The 14,955-nt window shown below is 50.3% G+C and overlaps 1 protein-coding gene across 1 annotated transcript; it reads left to right on the top strand.

Annotated features, from left to right (window-relative positions):
- Positions 1-1,954: 1,954 nt before the first annotated feature.
- On the top strand, positions 1,955-14,237 carry LOC308576361 (uncharacterized protein; the record flags this gene model as incomplete). The annotated part of the gene is made up of 7 exons (XM_081175633.1): positions 1,955-2,441; positions 6,009-6,215; positions 7,176-7,346; positions 8,338-8,469; positions 9,874-10,046; positions 11,978-12,244; positions 13,464-14,237. The coding sequence occupies 7 exons, from the start codon at positions 1,955-1,957 to the stop codon at positions 13,659-13,661; spliced, it is 1,635 nt and encodes a 544-aa protein (XP_081031759.1). The 3' UTR covers positions 13,662-14,237.
- Between the last annotated feature and the right edge of the window lie 718 nt (positions 14,238-14,955).

Below are 14,955 nucleotides of genomic sequence, written 5' to 3'. Positions count from 1 at the left end.
CAATTTTTTTATTAAAAAATTCACATTTTAAACTCAAATCATAGCACTATCATGACTACAAGTATAAAATAGGTGTCGCTTCTGTTTCTCAGATGGTAAGCACATTCCTGCATGAATAAGTAGCATTTTGTTGACGAAAGGGATAATGTGTTTTTAAAGAAGAAGAAGAAGAATGAGCCAAGCATCTGTAATCATGTGCACGCCCGGCCTGCAGTCCCTTATCTTTCTGTATGAAGAACAAAAGGATCCTGTCTTTCTTTGGCGATCACTCATAGCTGAGTAAGATTGTCTTCCATAAACACGGTTTTAACTATGAGTCTGTAAGTGACTGTGGAAGCCAATTCTGGATCCACACGTCCTTCCACAGTGGGGACATTGGTTTCCCGGCGGGAGTTGATCAGGTGTGGATTTTCCAAGCTTCTTAGCACGTTTCTCCCTTGCGTTCTGAGTTCGAGAGTATAACCAGCATGAGTCCTGTTGGGCTCCATCGTGCTCCTTTCCGTCCAAGATGCTGATGCCAGGCCTATTTGACGCTCCCCCATCTGCCACTCTTGGGATGGTCATTTGTCCTCCCTCCCCTCAAGCTTCAGAGCATTGGACTCTGGCCCCACGGCCGGCCCTATCTGCCACACTGATGTTCTTTGGGACACAGTGGGACTTACTTCCGAGTAAACACGCGTGGGTTTGCACTCTATCAGGGTGCGGAACGGGTCAGAAGGCGTCCAACGTGGGGCCTGCAACCGAGGGGAGGGCTCTATTGCTGCCATCGTAGGGAGTCCAGGTCGGCGCATGACGCTCTTAGGCAGCCGCAGCAGCAGCTCCCAATTAAGCCTGCAGATAACAAAAACACGAGTGCGCACGCGCACTCTGGGGCAACCGCCTTCTTCCCGCCCCGTCGGGCCATGGGCTGCAATAACAGCGAGAGAGGGACCGAGCAATGTACGGAACAGTTCAGCGTCGGGGGATGAAGTCGGGAGAGCTCTTTCGGCAACCCAAATAATTCGGTTTTCCCCAGCACAGGGCGCGCCTCCGTCCAAGTCATGCTCACCTTCATTCATTCATGAAAGAGGCCGTTGTTGCCTTCAGAAGCGCAGTGTTCAATATATATACCGGCTGTGAACGTGGATTATTTCAATTCAGGTTTAATATGAGGGAAGTTAGTAACACGGATCCCACCCGCGAGGTCTCGCCCCTCCGGGTGTGAGCTGGAGACAGTCTTCGCACGAACGGGCGGTGCACACACTGAGCTTATGCTCAAGAGTTCTGTGCCCCTTGGAACGATGTTTCCATTAATTGGAACAGGAAACAGGAAAGCCACACTAACAGCCCAAGCCTTACCACTTCTACTCAGATATAAACCCTCGAAAATTCAACGGGCCAGGTGCGAATTGTTGCGTAAGATTCTACATCGACTCTCCTTTTTGTGTGGGAGGAGAGGTCGACCTGGATAACTCTCCTGGGTGTCCATCCATGTCCTACCGATGGTTAATGATGATAAACACACTCTCCATATGTTTGGAGGCCCTTTTCTTCATTGTTGCTGTACATTTTTCAGGGCTGGGGCAGTTTAGAAATCTGAAAAATAACTGCTTATGCCTTTCCTCGCGTTGCCTCCTTCCTCTTGACCCGCAGGCGCCCAACTGGGGGGGGGGGTCTAAATCTGTCCTGGTGGATTCTTGTCGTTCTCCGTGTGGACAGTAGACGAGGGCGCCGGGAGAGGAACGAGCCGCCCCGTCGGAGAGAAGCAGCAGGGTGGGGCAGTAGGAGCTGCCCAGGAAGCAGCAAAAGGGGACGCGGGGCTGGGAGGGACGCAGTCCTTGGCTCCCCCCCACCCGCAGCCACCTCCGTCTCTCCTCCTCCTCCTGTCGGGGCAGGGCGGGGACTCGGAGCCCCGCTGGCCGGGCAGAGCGCGCGGAGCTGCTGCGGGGCGCACGGCGAGGGCTCCAGCCGCCCCATGGCCCCGCTGCTGTTGGCGCTGGCCGCTGCCTCCCTCGCTTGGCCGTGCGCGGCCGCCCCGTCGGGGAACCGCTTCTCCGAGGCGCGGGTGGCGCGCTGGGCGGCGGCGGCGCTTCGGCACGTGGCGGCGGCGCAGTGTCCCGAGCGCGGCGGGCTCTTGCCGCGGCCGCAGTGCCAGCGCCTGGCGCGCCTTTCCCAGGGGCCCGGGCCCGCCGTCTATGTCTCCGAGCCCGCCCGCCCGGGCCACAAGGTGCGGGCGCTGCTGCCCGACGGCTGGGGAGACAGGCCCGGCGCTCCGCCCTTCGTGGCCGGCCGCAACCAGAGCGGCAGCCCGCTGCGCCCCACCGGCGCGCCCTCCGCGCAAGACGCCATCCTCGTGCTGGACCCCACCCCGGGCGCCAACTTCGGCCACCCGCTCCTGCTCTTCTATGTCGACTTCAACGTCAGCCCGCGCCGGTGCCGGAGTCGCGACAGCCTCTACGTGGGTGAGTGAATGCCGCATCCTCAGGCCACGCGCGCCCCGAGGGCGACCACTCCCAGCAGAGAACATATTGGCTTGCGCCCATCCCACCCAAGGCTTCCTATTTCCTCCTGTTCCATGGTGCCAGGACCCAGATCAGATCTGGCATTTGTGCTCAAATCTGCCCGGATTTCAACCCTAAACAATCTATGAGGAGCCTGATCCTAAGCATACGCAGAACGCATATGCAGAACCGCCCCCAGCATCTGATCTGCGCTGTAAAGGCGTCCACATCAGATGATCCGGCATAAAATAAGGTGGTTTAAATAAACGTTGTACAGCGGTTAGATATGAGATCTAGTCATATCTGAGGCCCAGTGCCGCTCTGGTTTACAAAACAGGCACTTGCGCCTACCCTTCCCCAAGATTCAGTATCCCAACTGCTGCACCCTGTGACCCGCCTTATCCTCGGGACATGCTTTTCTCACGAAAATTACTGACTGTGTTTATGCACCTTAATCCTCCTCCTGGTGTTCTTCCTCACGCACTGGATCACCTCTTCAGATATTTTGTAGCTTCTTTTTCAGCATCGCTTGGGGCAGAGTGCCCTTTGCCCCAGTATCTTAAAAGACAGGGAAGAGAATGTTGGGGCTGGAGATAAACTGTCCAATAAAGTTTCCACTGAGGATGCGCTAATCTGGAATTAATTAAAAGCAGTTTTTATATTTGATTGATTGATTGATTGATTAAAAGCATTTCTAGGCTGCTTAATATTAAAAAACCTCTAAACAGTGTACAGAAATCCAAAAAATAGAAAATTAGACAGTGTCCTAAAAACAGATAGAACATTAAAAAACAGCAACCCAGGAAAACAGTTATTATAGAATCAGGGATTCAGGAAAAGCTTGAGCCAAAAGATACGTCTTTTCAAGAAAATCAACTGATGGATGATACTTCAGGTATGGCAGAGGGAGAGACGTTACGCAATGTTTGGGGTTGCAAGATGATGTCCTCCCAGATAAGACTGAGGAGTGATTTGGGGTCTCCACCTTGTGACTTGTCTCAGTTGCTCGAGGGATCTAGTTGCCTGCTCTGCAGTAATCCTGGCTCTTCCTCTTTGCCAGACACTGATTTCCATGGTAGGAGCTAAAAGCAGGGTAGAGGGTTTGGTGTGAGATGTGAGATGTGAGGAGCACCTGCTTACTATGGACTGGTCTTTGGGTTCCCTCTGATCCTATGAGCCAGTGAAATCTGGAAGGAAGGCTGCCTGGCTTCTCCAGCGTCCTCCTTTCACATATGCTCCTGTTCTCATCTCCTCTGCCTTCCACACACATGCTTTTATAACTGCAATTGGCAAGTGCAGTTGGGACTGTCGGGGCCCCAACAGTGTCTGCTTTCCATCAATGAGTTGTATGTGACGCTGTCCCTAGCTCAGTGTTTGTGTCAGTCCTGTATGCAGTGGCATCCTGAGACCAGCCTGCAGGGGTTACTTGGAGAATTTGGGATAGCCAAGAGAGAGGATCTACTGCTGGAGGGGTATCTCCAGTTCCCTCCTGATCCTGGGACGCGCTGGGGAAAACTCCATCCCTACAGCCTTACATCCCTACATCAGAGGAGGAGTTTGGTACAGGAAAGTTAGAAGGTGCTGCAGTGCAAAGGGTGACAGGTGGGAGGCTCAGTTGGGTGGAATCTTTCTCGGCATGACTGTCATTGATGGGCTAATACTCAGGGTGTCTTTCAGGGCTTAGTATGAATCAGGGTTTAGCCCTTTGAACACAGGAATCCCCGAATCTGTGATATAAGATATGTGACAGGCAGAAATCAGCCAAATACTTGTGCTAGTGCAATAGGATTCCCTCCCCGCTGTGCCACCCCCAAATCTGATCCAGAGGGTTGAGGGGAACACCCAGAACAGATTTAGGGGGTGTGCAAAGGGGAGGAGAGGGAGAAAGCATTACATTGTGCAATAATTCCTTGCTCTTCCGCGCTGAAAACGACAGTTTATCTGAGCCCAGGGAGCGTTTCCTTCACATCAGTCTTTCTTGCCGACGTTGAAAAGTAGGATTGTTGTTCTAATCCTAAACCGTCTCACCTGGGAGTAAACTCCATTGAATTCCATTGGATTTGCTTCTGAGTAGACATAGTAGTTTAGTTAGACATGCTTAGTTAATTAATTGATTTGTTCTATGTAAATGAGGAAATAAAAAAATTCTGAAAGCAGGGAAAGCATCCTTAAAAAGAAATATATTTATGTGCATTACTGTATTGCAAGTCCCATATTAGAAGAGATTTTCACTCATGTGGCTGAGACAACAGAGGAGAAATGCATCTTCTTTCTTTTAAAAATAATTAACCTTCATTATTTTAAAATGATTAACTTTTTTTTAGTGTGATTAATCATGGAGTCCTTTTTTTAGCCTATCAGAAATGTGTTTTAATCCATCAGCCTTGTGAATTAATTGGCCAAGCACTGCAGCCTAACTGGCAACCAACTCCTTTCTTATCCTCTCCATTTTTGGAGGGAGTTTTATACCCCATACTTTACACCCCTAGGAGGAAATCCCCTTTTATTCTGCTTGGGGAGACAAGATTCTGACTTGGTTCTGCAAAGTTTACAGTAGAGATGTAGTATGCACAGGTGATTATGGCTTGTTGTTTTAATATTTTTATTGAGGTTTTAGATAATATATACAAACAAGAATGCAAAAAATATTGTGAACCCCCAGCAAAACAGGAGGCAAATGGTCAGTATATAATAAGACAAAATAAAGAAAAACAAGATGTATATTTTCTCTGGTCTTTCCACAGGGTTGAGGGTGTTGCACATGAATGCTCTATAAACTGCTCATTGATCACAACTGAAGCAAAGATTCATTCCCATCACCTGTTCCACAGAATCTACTAATTTGTTGGAACCTTTTTGAACTCTGCTTGTCCCATGGAGAAATTAAGAAAATTAAACCATGCACTAAAATAAAATAATATTAATGTATATATAATAATATATTATTCTGTGTCCAGGGTAGCTTTCTACCAGCTCCATCTGGTATGCCAGCTGAGACCCTGCCTGCCTGTGCACTGTTTCGCCAGAGTGGTACATGCTCTGGTTATCTCCCACTTGGACTACGGCAATGCACTCTGCTACCTTTGAAGGTGACTGGGAAACTACAACTAATCCAGAATGCGGCTGTCAGATTAGTGACTGGGAGCGGCCACCAGGCCATTTAACACTGGTCCTGAAAGACCTCCACTGGCTCCTGGTACATTTCTGAGCACAATTCGAAGTCTTGATGCTGACCTTTAAAGCCCTAAACACCCTTGGTCCAGTATACCTGAAGGAGCGTCTCCGCCCCCATCATTCAACCCAGACACTGAGGTCCGGCTCCGAGGGCCTTCTGGCGGTTCCCTCATTGCAAGAAGCGAAGCTACAGGGAACCATGCAGAGGGCCTTCTCGGTAGTTGCACCTGCCCTGTGGAACGATGTCAAGGAAATAAACAACAATCTGACTTTTAGAAGACACCTGAAGGCAGCCCTGTATAGGGAACTTTCTCAGCAGGTTTTATTCTGGACATGTTTGCTCTTTGCCTGCAGGCGGCTACGAATGCTTGATTCCAGCCCAGAGGAGCCGCTGTGAGAACCAGCTGAAGCGCCGACCGGGCCGTGGCAAGGGAAGGAGCCAGCGGTCTGTGGGACGCATCCGCCGCGAGGAGCCCCCCGTCGGTCTCTGTGAGATCCATTTCCTGCCCATGGTAGTGGTGGCACAGGACCCCAAGCACCTGCAAAGGCTGAACTGCGTGGGTAAGTCCCTGGATTGGATGGGCAGTGGGGTGGAGGGGGGCGGGGTTACAGGATCAGGATTGTAAACCACAAAGGAGACTCCCCCACTTTCAGGATTTAGGAAGTCCAAAGCTTGGTAAGTGGGCAGTGGAGGAAGAGGGGATGTAGCAGGTAGATGACAGTCTTGTGCAGTGGTTAGATTGCGTGGTTAGGACCTGGGAGACTGAGGTTCAAATCCCCACTCAGCCTTGAAGCTCATAGGGTGACCTTGGGCCAGTCACTGTCTCTCAGCCTAACCTACCTGGTTGTGAGGACAACATGGGAAGGGGGAGAACAATGTGACCACCTTTTTATTTATTTATTTCAACAGTTTATATACCGCTTAACACCTTAGTCCCTAAGCGGTGTACAGTAAGGTTAAAAAGATACACTAATCAGTTAAAACTGTAAAAAAGCAGAAAACTTTCTTAAAGTGCCTGCTGAAACAGAAAAGGTCTTCAATAGGTGTTGGAATCTCAGCTGGAAGGGAGCACCACAGAACTGGAACTTAATTGTCCCAAGTTTGCCCTTGGCCTAGGGCACCTCGACTCACCAATCATTTTCTTATTTCCTGTGTCCAGAGGTGGATCTACTTTGAAACAAATGAAGTTTGAGCTTCAGGGCCCCGAATCCTGGCAGCGCCCCAGAAGTAACTTCCGTCCCCATCGCTTAAAAAAAGAATGGGTCTCTTAGACCCCATATGAGTGGATTCATTTTTTGTTGTCTATATTTCAATAATCCCAAGGTCTGAGAGACCGTAGCTCAGATGTTGTAAAGGTGTGGTGATCTGTTGTGGAGCAACCCCTTTGAAGATGATAACAGTGGTTACCCAGACCTCGTTGCGAAGGGGCCCCCATGAGAATTCAGGTGTCTGTCTGGGTCTGTTGGACCTGAGATTCTTTCCCCTCCTGCCGTCCTGCTACACTTTCTTTTCTTTCCCAGATCTCCGTGGATACAGCCCCTGCCCGGAGCCCCTGCCCCTTGCGAGCTCCAGCTCCACGGCCGCTTACTGCGAACTCAACAAGAACACGCGGCGATGCCACCGGCAGCAGCTGCCGTTGTACAAGTCTTGCCGCATGTACCAGACGTGTGACCACGCAGTGCTGATTGCAGGTGAGAAATGGTGCCTGGGGGCTGCAAGGATCTGCTGGTTCTGGGAATCTGAAGCCATCAGTGGTGTGAGGTGATTTTTTTCTTAGGGTAACAGTTAGGGCCAGAGGCACCAGCTTGTGAGGGCGATTGAGGGAGGGGGCGACATTGTGTGTGAGAGAGCATCGAGCCTCCCTCCCTAAGCTGTTACACGGAACAAAAGAATTTACCGTGAAAATCCCTGAAACGAGAAGTAATCGACTATAGAATAACAAAAATAAAAAAAAATAAACTGGAATTGAACAAGAACTTAACGAGATGCCGGCTACAAAACTCAAGTTCTTGTTTAATTCAGGGATTTTCACAGTAATTTATTGGTTCCATTACTGTCTTTTTTTTCACTGGTCCCTCCCTAAGCTGGGCTGAAGCTTCCCAGGCCAGGTGGGCTTTGGGAAGGTGGTGGAAGGACTCTTGGGCCTGGTCGGAGCATCGTGCCTCCATCCCTAAGCTGGCAGAAGCTTCCTGGGCTTTGGGAAGGAGGCACCAGGCTTTAATACTTCAATATTCTAATTTAGCGGGGACATTTAGGGGACTAGCCTAGTGCCCCAGTCCACTGACCGCACACCACTGCAAGCCAGTGAATTTGGCTTGCAGTGCTTGCACTGCATTTGGCCAGCAGATGGATGAGGGTGAATCTGAGTGGAGGCTCAGCCTTGTGGTGCGTCAGCTCATTGGTCCACCTAGCTGAGTATTGGCCACTCTGATTGGCAGTGGCTCTCCAAGGCTTCAGACAGCGGACATGCCCAACCTTATCTGGAGATGCCGGGGATTGAACCCGGCTCTTTCTGTGTGCAAGTACATGCTCTGCTACTGAGCTACAGCTTTGTTCTACTGGGCATGAGCCCCTTGTCTCCTTGAGGGGCAGTGTTAGTGCTCCTATGCCCCTTGCAACCAGCTTCAGCCTCTCTTCCACCATGTTTTCCCCCCTGGATTGCTTACCGTGCTTCTCTCCCAGGTGGCTGGCAGGAGCAGGTCACCTACCCCCACCATGCGCAGAACCTGCTGCTCTTCTACCAGATGCTTCGACGGAACGGCTTCCGCCAAGAGCACATCAAGGCCTTCTTCGCGAGCGAGGGGCAGGCCTCAGGTACCAGTACAAAAGAGAGCTAGCTGTCGGCTGCAAGGGTGGGACGGGGCTCTTGGTTTCCTTAGGGGGGTGGGTGACTTTTCAGTGCCCATCGGTAGGGCTGGGCGATAATCTGGTTTTCAACATTGTGATAAAGCGCCAGCTAAATATTGTGATAGACTGATATATCATGATGTCTAAAATAAGAAGGGAGTAGGAGATAAGGAGGGGAGAAGGAAGCAGTTGATATACTTTGCCCGGCCCTACAGCTGAGCAAGTCCCCATGCCACTCCTGCTCACGCGAGCTGGAGGGACTTCCTTAAATTTCAGCATCAGCTAGCTTCACAAAACCGTGCTTTTTGCTGACTGCTTCCAGGCGCAGGTGTGCACACACACACACACACAGAGAGAGAGAGAGAGAGAGAGAGAGAGAGAGAGAGAGAAGAGAGGGAAGAGCATCTGCTCATTCAACTCAGGGAGACACAGAAGCACTGGGTAGTTTCCTGTTTTTCCAAATATCGTGATTTTTGCATAATGCATGCGCACGCACACACACGTGATTCACGATATATTGCTGGGTCATTGATTTTGAAACATTTATCACAATGTGGCCTAGAAACTGGTTTTGGTTGATATATCAGTATATCCCCCCAGCCCTACTCAGGGGTGTCGGGACGCCATGAGCTGCTCTTCAGAGGCAAGACTCTGTTCCTGGCACTTCCTTCTCCCTGCCACCAAGGTTCTGCATGGGGGGGGGGTGTATTGCATTTCAGAGTGTCCCCCTACTTGTCCATCCCACTTGAGAAAATGCTGGGTGTGAATGCATCTAGCCCTGGCGAAATCTCGCCTTTGGGTTACATGTCCCTGCAAAAATTACAGGCCTGCGCGGCATGGACCAAACCACCTGTGGGGCATTTTGCAGAGTGGGCTAATGAGAGAGCCTAGTAAATATTCCCATGCTGCTCCCAACTCTGGCCCCTTCCCAGATGAGCAGGATGTGGTGGCAGGGAGCAAGTGGTGGTTGGAGGAATGAGGATGCCACAGGGAAGGTGTTCCCAAACTGTGGTCAAGCTTCTTTCAGGTGGTTCGCATTAAATACTCAATTGTATTTTAATGCTTCTTCATTTTTCTTTCCTTGGATTTTATTACATTACAGTTTGAATTGACAGAACACAATAAAATGCAACGTATAAGAAGGACTCAGAATACAGCTTGAAAAATCAGGCAGCATCTAGCATGGTGTATTCCAATTGGTACAACAGGCAGAAAAAACATTAAGTGGTGTGCCAAGACCAATGGTTTTTGGGTGGTCTGGGGGGGGGACTGCTGCTTTGGTGTACAAGACTGGAGTGGGTTGGAGGGAGGAGACAGGCCTTTGGGGCACGGGATTAGCAGATCCCTCTCTCCCTCTTCTTTTCCGGACAGTGACTGTGGAGATGGGCGATGTGCACCCAGCCACTGAGAAGCTGGCCATTCGCTCCCACCTGGCTCTGGTCTGCAGGAGCCTCCACTGCGCCGACTCGCTGGTGCTCTACCTCAACAGCCCAGCAGCCAGCGATGGCACCATGCTGCTGTGGGATGCCAACCGTAATGGCATTGTAAGTGGGGGGTCAGGGCTGGAAGTCAGGGAGAGGCTGTCTAGGAGGAGCAGGGCAGCACTTGCCCATGGAGCTGCCAACATTGGTTGTCCTAGGCACTCGTCTCTGTACTCTCTTTACGAAACATCACAAGCCATTTTTTGATTGAATGATTGATTGATTGAATTTATATACCACCCTATACCCAGAGGTCTCAGGGTGGTTCACAGAAAAGATCACAATATATAAAATCAAAATAAGTACAATAACCTAATAACACCTCCCCCAAAAGAGCCACATTTCAAAAGGGTATAGGAGACAAAATGAACCTGCTGCTGTTTTCTTTTTTTGAGGATTTTTTTTTAAATTGCCAAGCCAAGCTGATCTATCATCATTGTTGAGGTATGATGGGAATGGTCCAGTTTTTTTAGCCCTTTGGCCTTAGCTATGATATTAGGAAGGTTCTATCCCATCCTCTGTCCCCACTATTGATATCAACCCTCTCCTACTGGAATTTTGCATGTGTAGCCAAAACCCTCCAGAGCTTAAGGATGGATGGGGTGTGTATTATCAGAGGATGGTGGGGTGGCATGATGGATCCAGGTATAACATCACTGTAGGAGGAGAGAAAGGTATGTGCCTCTTCCCTCTCTCCCTCCCACCCTCCCTCTGGTGCACAACCTCTACATGTGAATTAATGTGTGGGGGCACAAGAAATACAGTACCGCACAAGTTACAAAGTGGTGCTGCTTATTTCACAGCAGGGATATCATCTCTTGGGGCACATCTCTTGCCAGTTTATTGGGGGGAGTAACCCACCAGGTAAGTTAGGCAGAGGCAGAGAGAGATCAGAGGGAGAAATACATCGAGGAAATGGTCTAAATTAGTCCCCATCAGCAATGCTATTCAATATATTATTTTGTCAAGGAGTCTGTGGCTCTGCCCAGGAATTGTCTCCAGGTGGATTGAGACAGCCGTACGCTGACCCATAGAAATCCAATAGGAAACCCGTCATGGTGTTCTTCATTGCTCCTCGCTTTTAAAAAGTTAGAATTTTGAATCCGTGACAATAGCCACAGCCACAGGCCACCTACCCAGTGGTCAGCCAAGCACTGATGAATGTTGCGTGTTGGGAAAAGCTACCGGTTGGTGCAGAATGAAGCAAGCAGCAGCAGCAGGTTAACTTACAAGTAAAACCGCTTGGAGGTTTTACAGCAGTCAAGCGGTATATGCATCTTGTTAAATGAATGAATCCTACTTCCTCATGATACATCCCGAAAAGGACCTTGGCTATTGATGCTAATGTAACCTGCCTAGCCGAGCAGGGAATGGGGATGCTAACGATATAAAGGAGACTTTCACTCATGCATTTATCACATGGGGGTAAGCCATGATCAATTGCTGGCAGGGAGCAGTGAAGTCAGGGTGCCAAGTGAACCCAACTGGGGCAGGAAAGTGTGGGGCGGCTGCCTAAGATCCTTGTGCACACATACAAAGCGGCACCATCCCTTCTCAAAGGCCTGCATTTGGCCATTTGCCAAGTTTCCTTTGGGGTTTCCTAGGCTGGAAATGGAAAGTGAAGTGAGCCACTTTTGGCAGTTGGGTGGTGGAGGAGGAGGAGGTCATCCCACCTGTCCCAGCATGTCCTGGGAAGCCCGACTGGAGGAAGGAGAGATGCTGACAGAACTGCAGGTGGAGGCTGCAGCCCTCTCCTCTCCTCTGTTCCCTTCAAAGGGCCGTCCAGCTCTTTCATGTGTGCCTGCAGGGAGAAAACAACACCGGCCTTTGCAGTGGGTGCTCGCCCTGTCTTGCTCTTCCCCATTTAATCCGCTCCTTTTAACTCCCAGGCAGTGGAATCCCCTTGATCTCCCAACTGTGGAGAAGGGAGGGGTGTGCATGTGTGTCAGTGACCAAGGGGCAGGTGCTGATGAGCTGTCCCTTCCCTGCAACAGGCAGATCCTAAGGAGCGGTACCCCATCTCGGAGCTGCTAGCAGACTTGGAGAGCTGCAACGCTCGCCGGGTTCTCCTCTTCCTTGACCAGAGCTATCCGGGGCCACTGACGAAGAAGCTACGGGCATCACGGCGCCATCCCAACGTGGTGCTCATACGTAGCACCACCACTGCCACTGCCACCACTACCACCAGCGGTGGGTCGGCTTTTGCCGAGTTCTGGGCCGGACTGCAGCCCGACCAGTGCCTCCTCCAGCATTTGTTGCCGGTAAGTGCCGTGGAAGGAAGGTGGGCTGTGATGGTTGGGAGTCCAAGGCTTGGTGTTTGCAGAGCATAGGAACATATGGAGTCAGTCTAATTGTCCAATGTTGTCTACTCTGGCAGTGGCTCTCAGGTTTCATGTTGCCTGCTGTCAGGTCCTTTTAACTGGGGACACTGGGTTTCGAACCTGGTACCTTCTGCATGCATATGCTCTGCCATCTATTTATGGTCCCTCAAGAGATGTTAGTTCTGGACATAATACCAGGAGGCTCAAAATAGTGACTAGAAAGCCTGTCCTCAAATTGGTTTTTGGCAGGTGGCATTAGCAACAGGTGTCTCTCCAGTTCAAAGTGGCCGCTTCCAGTGGCAGCATCACTAACTGGGTGGCAGCACTCCCTGGGCTCTACTCCCAGTTCCAGGGGAGGGGAGCGGGGAGTAGGGACATTGGTGCTTAGCCAGTTAACATAGATGAAAACTGGCCTGAGCTGTGCAGCAAGTTCAGGGCAGATCACAGCTCCTGGTAAGGCCAAGCCATCTTATGCACCATCTTGCAACCAGTTTGGTTTCTCCTCTGTGTGTAGGGAAAGAGTTGGGAATCAATTGGGCAGCACGGCAGACTGAAAAATAAATGCTTAGCTGTAGAGGCAGCAATGCTGAAAACTAGAACTTGGCAAATGGCCAGAGCCAACCTTTGCTCATGTAACTGACACACAGGCCATCTGTGATGACAATTAGAGAATGACATCTGAAGTTTGTGGAAGGTAGCTTGCACTAAAGGAGTCTTTTGATGTGCAATATGGCACCTTTGGAAAGAAAAACGTGTGTTTTGTTACATCCCAATTAGTTTTACTGCTCAAAAACAGACCATTGCCATTAAAAGGAAAAAAGGTGTGTAAATTCAAGATAGTTTGAACTGATTTTTTTTAATCAAGTGCAATGGATCCAGGCTAAATTGGTTAATTCCAAGTGATGGCACAGGGTTGGATGCAACAAACTAAAGGAAGTCACTGAAACTTACCATTTTTAGAGCATGTGGAAGCCAGCCAGCCAGGCTTAATTCAGTTTGCTTTACTGGCCATCCTTACAGGCTGATTGTATAAGATACTGAGATAATGTACCTGAAACACTGATGCTTTGGAAGTGCTATATAAGCATTAATGCTGACGAGGGATTGAGTTGTGGCCCAGGGCAACCTTAAGTGAAGCAATCTCTCTCGTTCCTTGCAGGTGGGTCCATGGTCTGCAGTCTTTGGCTCGGGCACCCCAGCCCAGCTGCTCAACGTCTCATTAGCAGGGGCGCCCTGCCACTCTGTGCCACCCCTGGGGGAAGAGGAGCGCCAGCGCCGCTACCAAGGCTGCCAGAACCTTCCTACCATGTTGTGGTACCAGAGTAGGCACCAGCAGCTGCAACAGGACGACGACTGAGCCTCAGCGGGGTGCTGCCTTGGGACTTTCCTCAAGACTGGAGCCCCACTGACCCTTCCCCCACCCCCCATGAGGTTCTTCTTGGCTTCGGAGGACATGGGTGGCGTTAGCGACAGCTAACAGACAGGATTGTTGCTGTGCAAACTGCCGCACAGGACCCTCAAAAGCCGCTTCCGGCAGCCAGAGCTAAAAGAAGCCAGGTACACACACACATATATAAATATATATATAGCCAAGCCTATTCTGGCATCTTCAGATATGGCCAAGCATGCGGACGGAAGCAGTAGGGTGACAATCATTGCTAGACTAGTAAGTCAGAGCACCACAGAAATATGGGAAGAGCAAGTGGGGAACAGCAGCTGCCCTAATGCAGACACTGTGCTGCACAACCCCCCCCCCCCCGAAATATGGCAGTTTCCTCCCCCCCCCCCTTTCACTTGGGAGCTAAAGTTGAAGAACTCTTGCATGTAAACCCTAAAGCACCCTCTGCTGAGAGAGATTGTGGGAATGGGGAATGTGCTGTAAAACAACCAGCCCCTTCAATAAAAGGACCACTGTTCTTGGCTTCTTCCTTCAGTTGCTGTTTTAACTTGTGGTGCCTTCTTGGAGTTAGAAGCAGTAAGGCAACAAACTCATGTCTGACGCTGCAGAGATAAAGCTGAAACTGATCAGAACTAGGGATTGGCTCCTTTTCCCCTCTGTGTCTGTTACTCTCTCCAGCGCTAGGCCCATGGATAGTTCTGTCTAAAGATCTAGGGGCAGAATTTCCAGAGTCTTGGCCAGGGCCACCATCACTTGCCCACACAACCCAAGACTGCCTGGAGCTGAATAGCTTTACAGTAGGAACCATTTAGGTCCTTCTGAAAGCAGCCTCCATAGAGCCACCAAACAGAAAAGCAGCTACCTGGGCTGGGTAGGCGGATAGAGAGGCGTTTCTTATTATTTTTCTGTGCCCTGCTCTTCCTTTCTACCCTGTCTCCGTGACTCCAGGTCCCCTCTTGTTTTTCCATGTCCTTGTAGTCAAGGGATCCAAGTAAACCAGACCCATTTGAGAAGCACTTTCTCTCTGTGCTCTCCGTTGTGCAGAAGTGAGAAGGGTCTCCATCCCATTTGCCTGCCAGCCAAAACTCCTTTGAGATAGGGAACCTTTTGTTGTCAGCATGACTCCAAGCTCCCAGCTTGGCCCAATAAGGATGATGGGAGTTGTAGTCTGCCAACATCTGGAGGGGGGTCATGGGGTTACCCTAATCCTTTTCGAAATCCTTCTCCCCCGCAGGCAAAACTAAAAACGGGA

This window comes from Podarcis bocagei (genome assembly GCF_964188305.1).
Source record: "Podarcis bocagei genome assembly, chromosome: 1".
Classification (NCBI taxonomy): domain Eukaryota; kingdom Metazoa; phylum Chordata; class Lepidosauria; order Squamata; family Lacertidae; genus Podarcis; species Podarcis bocagei.
Note: the sequence above shows the minus strand (reverse complement) of the source record. Positions and strands in the feature narration are given on the sequence as shown.